Source organism: Triturus cristatus, chromosome 6 (assembly GCF_964204655.1).
Source record: "Triturus cristatus chromosome 6, aTriCri1.1, whole genome shotgun sequence".
In the NCBI taxonomy this organism is placed as follows: domain Eukaryota; kingdom Metazoa; phylum Chordata; class Amphibia; order Caudata; family Salamandridae; genus Triturus; species Triturus cristatus.
In genome coordinates this window covers 878,411,405-878,424,182 of record NC_140589.1, presented here as the reverse complement: position 1 = coordinate 878,424,182, position 12,778 = coordinate 878,411,405, and the positions used below count along the sequence as shown (strand labels likewise).

The window sequence follows — 12,778 nt, the reverse complement described above, 5'->3', positions numbered from 1 at the left end:
CACCACTGAGAATACCACCACCCCCATGGAACACCTCAACTTCAAGTTCCACAAGGACAGCAAGTCAACCATCAGAGGGGCACTTGCATACCAACCGCGCCCCAGCTTCTACAACACCATTGCTGGCTTTGACGCACCCCTCGACCTGGATTACAACTACATCTTCCTCAACTACCTCAACTTCCACCTCGATGATCCCAACGACAACACCGCCAATCTCCTCGACAGCATGAACAACCTCAGACTCACTCAACTAGTCTGCAACCCCATTCAATCCACAGGACACACGTTGGACATCATCTTCCCCTCCAGCAGCTGCGTCAAGTACAGCCACCTCACAGAAGTCACATAGACCAACCACTCCATCGTCCACTTCATAATCTCCAGGCCCTACACCGCCACCCCCAAGATGGCAAGTGCCACCCACTGCAGCTGGAGCAAAGTGTCAGAGATCCATTGAACAGACACCCTCCACACCTGTAACCCAGCTGCCACCACCAGCGTGCACCAGGGAGTCAAAACCTTTAACACCTGGATAACCAACTGCGCCAACAGCATTGTCCCCATCAAGAGCAACAGACACAGAAGATCCTCCAAACAGGCCAGCTGGTACACCCAAGAACTGAGAAGAGCAAAACACGATTGCAAACTGGAGAGGAGATAGATGGCACACCGGCAAGGTAACCTCTGACAGGGCGGCCTTCAAGACCTCCCTCAACCTCTACCACTGCCTGCTGAGGGTAAAAAAGAAGAATTCCCTAGCCGCACGCATCGAAACCAGCTCCAACCACAGCAGAACTCTTCAACAGTGTCAAAGCCACTGAAAACAACATCACCCCCTCACAAGAGCTCTGCAACAACCTCACCGACTCCTTCCATGACAATATCACAACTTTATACAGAAACTTCAAACACCAACCCACAGGGACTTCCTAAACCAAAACACCCTCAGTGCAACCAACACAGACCCCGACTCACCACTTGGAACCAGCTCTCCACCCTGGATATCACCTCCATCTTGAACTCCATCCCCTCAGGAGCTCCGACAGCCCATGCCCGCATCACATCTTCAACCTCAAAAGCCACAGGATCAGCCAGGAACTCACCACCCTGCTCAACAACTTAATCACCACTGCCACTTTTCCAGAAGTCAGGAAACACACCAAAGCCAAACCCCTACTTAAAAAGCCCTCCGCCAACTCAGCGAACTCATAAACTACCAGCCCATCTCATTGCTCCCATTCCGGGCCAGAGTTCAGGAAAAAACTATCAACAGACAACTCATGAAACACCTTGTACAGAACTAGCTACTTGACGCCTTCCAGACTGGATCTCGCAGCGATCACAGCACCGAGACCACCCTGATTGCAGCCACCGACAACATCTGAGCCCTCTTCAACCAGGGAGAAATGGCGGCTCTGATCTTCCTTGACCTCTAAGCAGCTTTAGACACTGTATCACACCATACACTGATTGAAAGAATTCACAACATCAGCATCCAAGGGGACACACTCAGATGGATTACCTCCTTTGTCACAGGAAGGACACTACGGGCCCGATTCACAGAACTAACTTAAGACAAAATCCTAAACTTACTACCATTTTGGTATTCACAGAAGGCACTTACTCATTTTGGTATTCACAGAAGGCACTTACTCATTTTGGTATTCACAGAAGTTAGGAGTCCTAACTTTAGGACTCCTAAATGCCTTCTGTGAATACCGAAAGTCTTAAAATTAGGATTTTTCTCAGTTTAGTAGTAGTATAGTTAGGACTCCTAACTTTAGGACTCCTAAATGCCTTCTGCAAATACCGAAAGTCTTAAAATTAGGATTTTTCTCAATTTAGTAGTCCTAAATCTAAACTTAGGACTACTAAATTGAGAAAAATCCTAATTTTAAGACTTTCGGTATTCACAGAAGGCATTTAGGAGTCCTAAAGTTAGGAGTCCTAACTATACTACTACTAAACTGAGAAAAATCCTAATTTTTAGACTTTCGGTATTCACAGAAGGCATTTAGGAGTCCTAAAGTTAGGACTCCTAACTTCTGTGAATACCGAAATGAGTAAGTGCCTTCTGTGAATACCAAAATGAGTAAGTGCCTTCTGTGAATACCAAAATGGTAGTAAGTTTAGGATTTTGTCTTAAGTTAGTTCTGTGAATCGGGCCCATAGGTCTAGCCTTCAGCAAACCAAGTGGCAAAGCAGCATATGGCAAAAAGAGGAAAGAATAAAAACAAAACAAAAGTCAACATAGGCATAAGTCATTACACTTGTGGGCATATGCATCATGATGCCAAGTCGACTAGGCATGCTGTGTTAAATGCCTGCATGCTTCACCACGCATTCACATATGGCATGGTTCAGCATCCATTTTGTTTTTACTCACTGTTCCAAGACAACGGACGCCAATCGTGGAGCAGTAAATATAAAGAAAGTCAAATGTACACATACATAAAAAAGGAGTAGTCTGGCAACAAATTGAAGCAGCTGAGCCCTCCAAAATATTTTGTAAAAGCATTTCTTAAATGAGCACAATGAGTGAAACACAGAGGCGTGGGCAACAAGAGATGGAGGGGGGGTTGTACGATCAAGGTAGGAGCCTGAGGTGAGAGGGAGAAATAAATGTAAAAAAATAAAAAAAATAAAAGATATAGCAACTATACAGGAAGGCTGAGGAGGGAGTAACACGGGGTGGAGTGAGCATTTAGGTGGAAGCAGCTAATGAGAGGGCAAAATAAAATGCCTGCAATCCCATAAAGTGATGAAAGACAGCAAAAAGTAGTTCCCTATATGTAAGCAGTGGAAGGATAAAAGCCATCCAATTAAAAGATTGGTAAAGAAACTGTGCTCCAGAGGAGGGAAAAACACAAGGAGGAGGAAAGCCATTGAATAGGAAGCAAGCAAATGAGACTGCCAAGAAAGAAAGTCTGTGCCAAGAAACAGGCTGGCACAAAAATGTACTAGTGCAGGACACAATATGCCTTTTTGACAACATACCCCTAAAAGCTGCCTGTAGGCAAGGCCCAAAAAGTGAGATAAAGAAACAAGAAGTGTAGAGTGGTGGAGGAAAGAAGCATGGGGTGGATTCAAGACTAAGCTTCCTTAGTAATGGCAACCCTGGCATTCAGCAATGGGCCATAAGAAAAAATTGGGCACCTGCACATTTTATTTTGTTTGTTTGTTGGTTTTTATTTTATTCAGCAGATATCTGTGAAGTAGCTAATGTTGTGTTACTGCACACAATCCTTATATTAACAATAAAGAGGAACTTACGGGAATCCGGATGAGCCAAAGGTCTATTTTTCTAGACTTCTGCAGCCATAAGCCATTAATGTACAGTGCACGGTAAGAGATGATGAGGACACAGTAGTTTGTGAAGGCAATGAATGCCAGGAACACCAGGGCTGGAATGATATACCTGTAAAAGAAGAAGTGGAACAATAGGTGCATGGAGATAGTGTGGCATTTTCACTATATAGACAAATTAACAGAATTAGTCAGGGGTTCAGTGTTTAAGAGCTGGGAAGTGCTGCTACTGTTCCATCAAAAGCACTACACTATGGGCAAGAAGTTCAGCTACTTGGTCATAAGAGCACCTCTGCTGAGAAGAGCTGGTACTGTCCCAATGAAAATTCAGCAGATCTGCTGATAAGTGCTAGCATTGTCAAATAAAGAGTGGCAGCCATGCAGATCGATACAGATGCCTCCTTCTCCCTAAAATCCGCAGTATTGTGTCTTGGCGGTGAGGTGTATAAAGTGTCTACATGCCACCAGATACAGATGTCTTTGGGTGTCAGAGGATGACAGGGAGTTACAAGGTGAGCAGCCATTTTTGATAGCTTTCTTGAATCAATACCAGAAGAGGGGTGGCGATGGAGTGTCCCAACACCGAGATAGCCAGTCGGAAGAAAAGGATGCAATGTGATCTGTAATTTTCCTCTCACTACTATTAAGCAAAGGCTGGTAGGATTCTGCTTGCTTTTTCCACGACTTGAAAAAAGGGACGAGTTATAAACACATTTTTCATTGAGAATTTGGATAAACCTTTAAAAATCTAAAACCAAACCCCCAACTTGACTAGTGAAAACCCATGCGGCCCTAATGAATGCCTTCTGGGTATTTACTAGGATGATCCCATCCCTACCTCTAATTGCTGTTTGCTACATCAAAAAATAGAGATGGCCATATTCATATGAACAGTGATCTATCTACTAGGGATACATCCATGCTGCATGGGGGAAACCAATTGATGTATTATCCCAGCCAAACTATTACTCAAGGCTTTCAAAAACACCAGTGTTAATCAAAGGATATTAGGTAGTAAGAAGGACATTTCCTGGGGTGTTTATTTTTCTCCAGGAATATCACTATGTTTATTTACATTTTTGATAAAGGGACCTTTAATTGCTCAAAAAACCCATTGATTTTATCAAGGAAAAATGGGTTAACATGCCATTAAAAATTCAGATGGAATTAATTTTGAACCAGTGGACTTACTTCCAAGCTGACCTTTTATTCCCATGATTTTCTCCCCCAATGTAAAAGGGCTGTTCAAATTTAGTAGGGAGTTCTTCATAAAGACGCATTTTAGCCACAACCAGAATGTCCTAGGATACTCAACAGAACAGCCTTAGTCTTCATTATAAAGTTCAGAATAAAATTCCCAAAAGACATCTAAAATTCCCCCAAATTTGTTTTATCATCATACCAACGATATTATATACCCTAAAACTATATTTGTGATGTCCTTTTCGCTAATATTAAAGGCCAATGTCTCACCCACTGACTATGCTCGAACATTGAGTGCTTATGATACACCCTTTCAATAATGTCTCTGAGCTGCTTTTATGCAAGCAACATCTGACCACTTAATGTTTGTAAATCTCCTTTTCCTCATCCAGGCACTGGCGAGCGGATCAAAAACCCATACTCAAGCTCTAGATTTGAAAGTTGTATACACGTGTTTTCCCTTTGCCAGCGAGCTTCTAGACCACTATGACTAGTAACACTAAGCATGGCCCCCTGCATCACTACCTTAGCAGTTTTCTAAAGGTGTTCAGCTGGGGAGCCTCCTATAAGCTTATCTGATCATTCTTTGTTTTATCAATAACATCAATAGATCAGCACATGCAAGCTCCCTCTGTACCGATGCAGAGAGGAACCGGTGGGCAGCCATCTTCCTTGAGTGTTTGAGCAAGCCTTAAAGATTTCTCAGAGACCTCATCACTTTTGGTAAGAAAGTCTGTATGTTCCCTGAAACAAATCCTTTACACTGCCTTTCACAGCGTTTAGGGGGGCAAGATCTACTCCCCTCTATTACTTACCAAAGTGAAGCTCCACTCTTGTCACCTCCTCTCATGGCAGTCCAGGGCATTTTGTCTTATTTTCTGTTTTGCCTCTGTATCCCGGCCTCCTAGCATCTGCCACGGGTTCTGCTCTCACCATGAGCCAGCATCCAGCAGGCCACTGAGCTGCGTGCAAGGAGGAGCTTCATCCCCTGCTTCCTATGAGAAGCTGTGTGTATGGCTAAGCACCCAGTACTGCACAAAATCCAATTCTACACCCACAAGCAGGTAAACAATCAAGCCTCCATTGATGTTTTTCCGGGAAACAGCCTTTACCACGAAGGCTTTTCTACGCGTTACGTTTACAACGGTACACTTACCTCGTAAACGTATTGCTTCCACGACCGTCTTTACCACGCAAGCAAAGTCTTCACGGAACGTCTTCTTCCTCATCCGATTCAGTCCTTTTTTAGTGTCGGCGAAGACATGAGAAAAAGGCAAAAAAAAGAAAAAAGGGGGTTTGGGGTGGTCTCCCCCCCCCCCCAAGAAAAGCGTGGTACAGGAATAATCGAGGTAAAGGATATGCGTAGAAAAATCATTCCGTAGTAACGCATGCGTGGTAAAGGCATGCGTTGCAACGGAATGCGTAGTAACGACATATATTCGTTTTTCCTTTTCACTCCCTCGGGGAACCACATGCATCGCTCAGCAGCTGCACGAATAATGTGCTATCAAAATCATGTAAGGCAATTTATTATGACAGATCGGCAGATGCCACCCCAGGCAGCGTCATTTACACCCATCCCTATCTTTCTTAATGCAAACCTCATTAAGTAAACTGTGTTTTCGAGAGGAGTCACCCATCCCTTTATACGAGCATTGCTGGGAACTCGAGTCCACGTACCGAGTCTCAGAGACTTGGGTTAAGAGTTGAAGTCAGAGTTAATTTTGTGACCGTCACTCTTATCTACTGCAAATACACCATAACCTGTTTAATTTCTGCTCTACGTTCAGCTTTGCTGTGTTATGAGGAAAACATATACACAATTTCACATGTATTTTGAGAAACTGCATACTTATATTTTGTGGTGTAGGTTTGTATTTGAGGGTAGGTGAAAGGCGATACAGGGCCTCTCCTCCACCACCCCAGAGCGAATACATTCACCTGCATGGCTTTGGTCACTCTGCTTACAATCTCAAAGTGATGTTCATCAAAAAGATCCGAGGAGTTACCACCTAAAAGTATCCCTTATAGGTGCCATCTAGAAACTTTCCATTCAATCTTTCCCTTCTGTGTCAGTTGATTCCCCCAGTCTCCCTCCCCTCTCCACCTATCCAGCTAACCACAAGCCTCCACAATGTGTCAGTTGTCAATTCTTTTCAGTCCGAGTCCTTTCCAAATGTTCGTGTGCCTCAAGGCACCATTTCACCAAGCAAAAGAAAAACCCCCAAAAACTCCCTACACAATTCTCTGTTCTTCCCCTCAAGTCCTCCCTCTTATCCAGGACCATGGAGGTCCCACAACACCCTGCTGTTTTTACCAGCTCCTCCACAGGATGATACTCATCAGACTCAGATAAGCCTAGTCAACCTATCTAGCTTTTTTCTTGCTTTCTTTTTCCTGGTCTGGCAAGGTAGGCGTGGAGAGAGGGATTCTGCTGAGGGTGGGGCTTGCCGTTTCCTCCTCAATGTTGGCAGCGGGGTACTTGTTTCTGGCTGTCGCTGGTGTAGTGATATGATTCCTGGAGGCCCAAGTGTATGTCAAGCGTTGCTTAGTGGAAACTATACACATCTAAGGTGGTAGGTAATAGAGCACAGGGGTTCAGCAGAGTAACAAAGATGACGGTAAGTATTTGGCACATTGTATAGGATGGCAGTAATCGATAGGAGCAGTTCATCCTCACCAGAGCTCCACTGACCACCCTCAACGTCTGCATACTCTTCTGCAAGAGGTATCTCAGTTTCTCGGGTTGAGAACATTTTATAGCTTTTTTTGTTATGACTTTAAATGGTGAATACTCCTTTAGATATATCACAGTTTAGACTTACTCTCGATCCCACAGGAAAAGCCAGCCAATGTTGAGAGCGTTGTTGAGCATCCACACAAGGTAAAACCAGATTGGGAACAGATCTGGCTTTATATACATCCATCCATTTTTGTTTCTAAAGGTCAAAATAAAAAGCAATGAATTAGCAACAATACATGTGTTAGAAAACTAGAACAAAGTGTTTAATCTCATATATAACCCTAGGTTATAGGCATCTCCATAAAGACAGCTCTCACATATGCCACTGTTCAGGTTAAATGGAGAAAGCTCCCAAAAAGAGGTGCTGCAACATAGATTGCCTATGGAAAAAGAACAGCTTTATAGAATTTCAATATCTTCAAATGGCTCAATCATTACTTTACGCCACTGGTCTCCGGGCCAGACAAGATGGTGGTTTTGGGAAGAGCTGCTTGAAAGCCAGCCAGCCTAGTTCAAACTGCAAACGAGAGGCAAGTGAAGGTATTGATATATTGGTTACTTCCAGGATAGTAATGTCTTTTTTAGATGATAAAAAAGCAAATTTTAACTGTCCACCTGAGAAAAAATGAATGGGTGGCAAAGTGAGCTAAAAACAATGATGGATTCAACCCAGATCTGTGACTGGGAGTGTGTGAAAAGTTTTGGCGCTCCGCCCATCATCTCCTTGTGTTTGCTTTGTTCACTTTAAGTTGGGAGGGAATGCCCTGACGTGGGTCCCTTGCTCACTTTGCCACTGGATTCAAGCTAGCCTAGCTGATGAGGGGTGTTACCCTTAAACCGGTCCCAGAATGCTTGTTTCCGCTCCAGGGAAGACCTGGCTTGGCAGTTTGGGCTGGACTGTACCCATGAGGCACAGGGTCAATACTGATTCGCATATAGCTGGGTCTGAACTGGGGTGGCGAAGTGAGCTAAAGAACGGTGATAGATTCAACCCAGATCTGTGACTGGGGGTGAGTGTCAGAAAGGTTTCAGTGCGCCATCCATCATCTCCTTGTATTTGCTTTGTTCACACCTTCAATTAAGCCATTGATCAATAGCTACTGATTACTCTACTCCACGGGCTAACCCAATATTCCTCACCAAGAAAAGAGGAGTATGTTCTGGAGATGCAAGAGTGCCACCTTAGAGTAGAGTACCAACTTGCCATGGATAAGTGATAGAAATCGGAGTCTCTAGTTGGCAGTGGTATACACCTGTCCAAGTAGGGACCCTACCTTCTAGTCATGGTAAGGGGATTACACAGCTAAGATAACCCCAGCTCACCCCCTTGGTAGCTTGGCACGAGCAGTCAGGCTTATGTAAGAGGCAATGTGTAAAGTATTTATACATAACACACACAGTAACGCAGTGAAAACACTACAAAATGGACACCACACCTGTTAAGAAAAATAGCAAATATTTATTTAATCTAAACAAAACCAAAATGAGAAAAATCCAACATACACAAGGAAATATATGATTTTGTAAAGAATAAAGCAAAAATACAGTTCCTTGAAGTTGATAGCGCCAAACAGGGCTATCACGGAATTGTGACCAACAAATCTAACAGTTCAGTCCGACCTGGATGGAGTCGAGCGCTGGTTACAGTGTCTGGGAAGACCCGCAAACAGTATCTTGGATTTGAAGAGGCCTCGAGGACCTTGTGGTGAAGTGTAGAAGTGAGGCGTCGCTTGAGTTGAGCGGCATCGGTGCTGCATGTCAGTACGGAAGACGGTGAGCACCTGATGTCACACGCTTTGCAGATCAAACTCCATGAAGTTGAAGTCAGGAGCGCTGATGACTGCTGTGTCATCGCAGGCGGTGTGTCGTGCACTTCACGATACGGTGTCCGTGGCTTCGGTGCAGGCAGCGGCGTGGCGTCTGTTCAGCACGGTCGTCGGTTGACCCAGGGATGCGATGTTGTCACGGTCGGTATCTCGTGCTCCTCACGAGGCGGTGAGATGGGCTTCAGTGCAGGCAGCGGCGACAGGTGACAATGTCAGAGTCGGTGGTGCTGTCGTCGGCAGACCAGGGGCTATGGTGCCGTCGAGGGCGGTGACCACGGCTACAGTGTAGGCAGTGAAGTCGGTGATGGTGCGAAGCGGTGTCGTCGGTAAAAGTAGGGTTGTGTGGTTGTAGAAGTCAGTGTCCACAGCCACGGTGCAAGCAGCCTTGTTGCTGACAATGTGAAGCGTCGTCGTCGCTGAGACTAGGGCTGCGGTATCATTGAGATCGGTGCTGAGCTCACCCAGTGAGCGGTCACTGTGATGGCTTCGGGAATCCTTTTCTAGAAGTTACAGCCCAGCAAACACCTCCAGTGGCCCAGAACTGGAATTGACGCCCCTTGGCAAATTCAGAACTACCAGCAATGGAGTCAAGGTGCTGTAGGTGAAGTCTTTGATGACCCGGAGACTTCTAACAAGACGCAATCAAGCACAAGCCCTTTGAGAAACTTCACTAGCAGGATACACAGCAAAGTCCAGTCCTTTTCCTCTCCAAAGCAGAAGCAGCAACTCCAACCCACCACTGCAAAGCAATACACAGCAAAGGGGTAGTACTCCTCCTTACAGCTCTTCTCCTTGACAGAGTCTCCTCTCGTTCCGGAAGGGTTCTAAAAGTCTGCGGTTTTAGGTCCAATACTTATGCCCCTTTTGGCCTTTGAAGTAGGCATTCTTCAAATGATTGTCTTTGCAGTGCACACATTCTTGTCCTGCCTGGTCTTATCCCCAGCCACACTCCAGGGGGCTGAAGACAGCATTGTGAGAGGCCAGGCATAGCCCTATTCAGATGTATGTGACAACTCCTCCTATCACTCTAACTTAGGAAGGCCCATCAGCCTGGTGATGGGTCATCAGGATATGCAGGGCACAGCTCAACTACCTTTTTGTGACTGCCTAGAGTGAATGCACAAACAACCCATCTGTCAGTCTGAACCAGATGTTGATTCCACAACAGGAAGAGGCACAGGATGATAAAGCAAGAAAATGCCACTTTCTAAAAGAGGCATTTTCAAACACACAATTTAAAAACCACTTTCACTAAAAGATGTATTTTTAAATCCTGAGTTTTGGGCCCAAACTCCAAATCTCTCTCTCTTCCCAATTGATAGGTACACTTGCAAAATGTTGCAAGGCAGCTCCAATGATAACCTATGGGAGAGATAGTCCTTGCAATAATGAAAAACAGAACTATCAGTAATTCACTATCAGCACATGTAAAACATACCAGTACATGTCCTACCTTTCACATACACTGCACCCTGACCCATGGGGGGCACCCTGGGCCTACCTTAGGGGTGCCTTACATGTAGTAAAAGGGAAGGTTTGTGTCTGGCAAGTGGGTGAACTTGCCAGTTCTACATAGCAGTTTAAAAACTGCACGTGCAGACACTGCAATGCCTGGCCTGAGACATATGTACAGTGTTACTCATGTGGGTGGCACAACCAGTGCTGCAGGCCCACTAGTAGCTTTTGATTTACAGGCCCTGGGCAACCATAGTGCACTTTACTAGGGACTTACCAGTAATTCAAATATGCTAGTTATAGAGAACCAATCCGAAGTACATATGCACTTTAGCACTGATCCGCAGTGGTAATGTGCCCAGAGTCCTAAAGCCAACCAAAACAAGTCAGAAAAAATAGGAGGCAAAACGTGGGGGGGGGGGGGTAAACCTGTAAGAAGAGCCAGGTCCAACAATAAGCCTACAGATAAGCCTGCCGATTTCCCAAAGGCATCCTAGATAGGTTCATCAGAGGAACATAAGAGGTGGACAGTACTGAAGAGCAAGTGAAGCCAATCACCAAATTTGCTGTATTACAGCCCTGAAGCTGGAGGAGTCAGTTAGAACCCACACAAAAGGGTAGATTGGTGCTTACCATCATTTCAGAAACATCTGATCAGCAAATGGAGAAGAAGACACTAAGGGCCAGGAAGATGATAACAGTTATCATCACCACTTGGAAAGAAACATAGGCTAGTTGTGGTGACCCAGTGCTCTAATGGATCTACTACAAAGGTATGTATTTGCTCCCAAGGTAATAGCTTCAAATCTAAGTCAATCCATTGAGAATGTCATTCTTCTGAGAACCATACAATGAGAACCATTGAGTCAGATAACAATAAATAATTGTTGTCAGCCCAAAACAATAAGCCCTCCCACTCCCCTCCACGGGTGAATTGTCTGCTTTACAAATACCCCAGTTATGTTATGTATGAGTCATATCTGTTATTCAGGGCCCTGCATTGTGATGCCTCACACATTGCCTCTTCCTACCATTAAGCTAGCATATGTCAGACACCAGGTTATAGCGGTGATCAAGTCCTCAATCTACAAGAGGGGGCTGCTCTCTGATATGATGCTTTGGTGGAAAGCGAGGTGACAATGTGCTTCTAGGTGTTAGGCAACAGAACTGGGAGAAAAATCATCACATAAGTTTTCACAAAAGCTACTGGAAAAAATGAGTGCTGATTTTTGTGTCACCACCAATGAGAGATAGCTGCCAATAGTTGTCGACAAATACTCTCTGTATCTAGAAATGAAATATTGAATACTCCCACAGAAGAGGCAACACACACTTTCCTGGCTGCTGTTGTCATGACAAGTCTCACTGCCGTCAACATCTCTGCTCATTCATCCTGGCATCAAGCTACCCTTCTCCCTTGACAGAGGGAACGGCGATCAAATACCAGTAGAGTAATAACAAGGTGAAGCAGTGGAGATGCACCAGAATCTCAGACATCCGGGTAGGAAATCTCATGCAATACCCAGGAGCAAAGCTTAGGATGCCCTTCACATCATAATCATTCAGGGAAACTACCCAGAGAAATGCAATAGTTTTGTCAAAAGGATTATCCACATTAAAGAGAATGTGTCTGCATATAAGAGCTATCAAGGTCTTTACTCTGAAGTTTATGAGGTCTCTGAAGACTCTCCCAAACTATATGACAGTGACAGAGCATGTGACAGGTCGTCATCACTACATCAAGGTACAAGCCAAGGGGCACTGAGCATGCCATTTTGGAATATTACCCATCCAGCAGAAACATACAGGCGCTCTCTACAACTAAGTTCTTCCAGAGTGTCAGCCAAAGACAAAGACTTGATATACCTTGAGACCTGACTCGAGGCATGTTCATTAAGCCTGACCCCTCACTTGGACATGATCAAGCTTGTGACCCCCAGTTTTATTACAAACAATTTCCCCAGAAATTTTACTCATCCAGTCAACTGGATCTCCACCCAATTTGACCTCCATTCAACTAACCGCCAAAGCCACTTCACGTGTTTAGGTGTTGTCCTTCAGTCAATTATGTGAAAGAATGTTATGGTTACCAAAATGGTTGTTACTCAAGTTCTTTATGTGAAAGGATAACACTCATAGTGAACTGTGGGAACACGCCCTCAACATCAGGCGTGTTCTGTGCTTGGATGTGAAAGATTGAATAAGAAATTGAGCTTGACGATGATGATTGTAACTGTGCCAC

General features: G+C 44.7%; 1 protein-coding gene across 1 annotated transcript in view; it reads right to left on the bottom strand.

The window, feature by feature from the left end:
• Positions 1 to 12,778, bottom strand: part of LOC146817994 (uncharacterized) — a 294,213-nt gene that overhangs the window by 130,243 nt on the left and 151,192 nt on the right. Inside the window, exons 5-6 of the mRNA XM_085609281.1 lie at positions 7,338 to 7,451; positions 3,277 to 3,421 (exon numbers count right to left, since the gene is read on the bottom strand). Of these exons, the coding sequence (XP_085465407.1) occupies positions 3,277 to 3,421; positions 7,338 to 7,435 (243 nt within the window). The 5' untranslated portion in view covers positions 7,436 to 7,451. The remainder of the gene's footprint in view (positions 1 to 3,276; positions 3,422 to 7,337; positions 7,452 to 12,778) is intronic.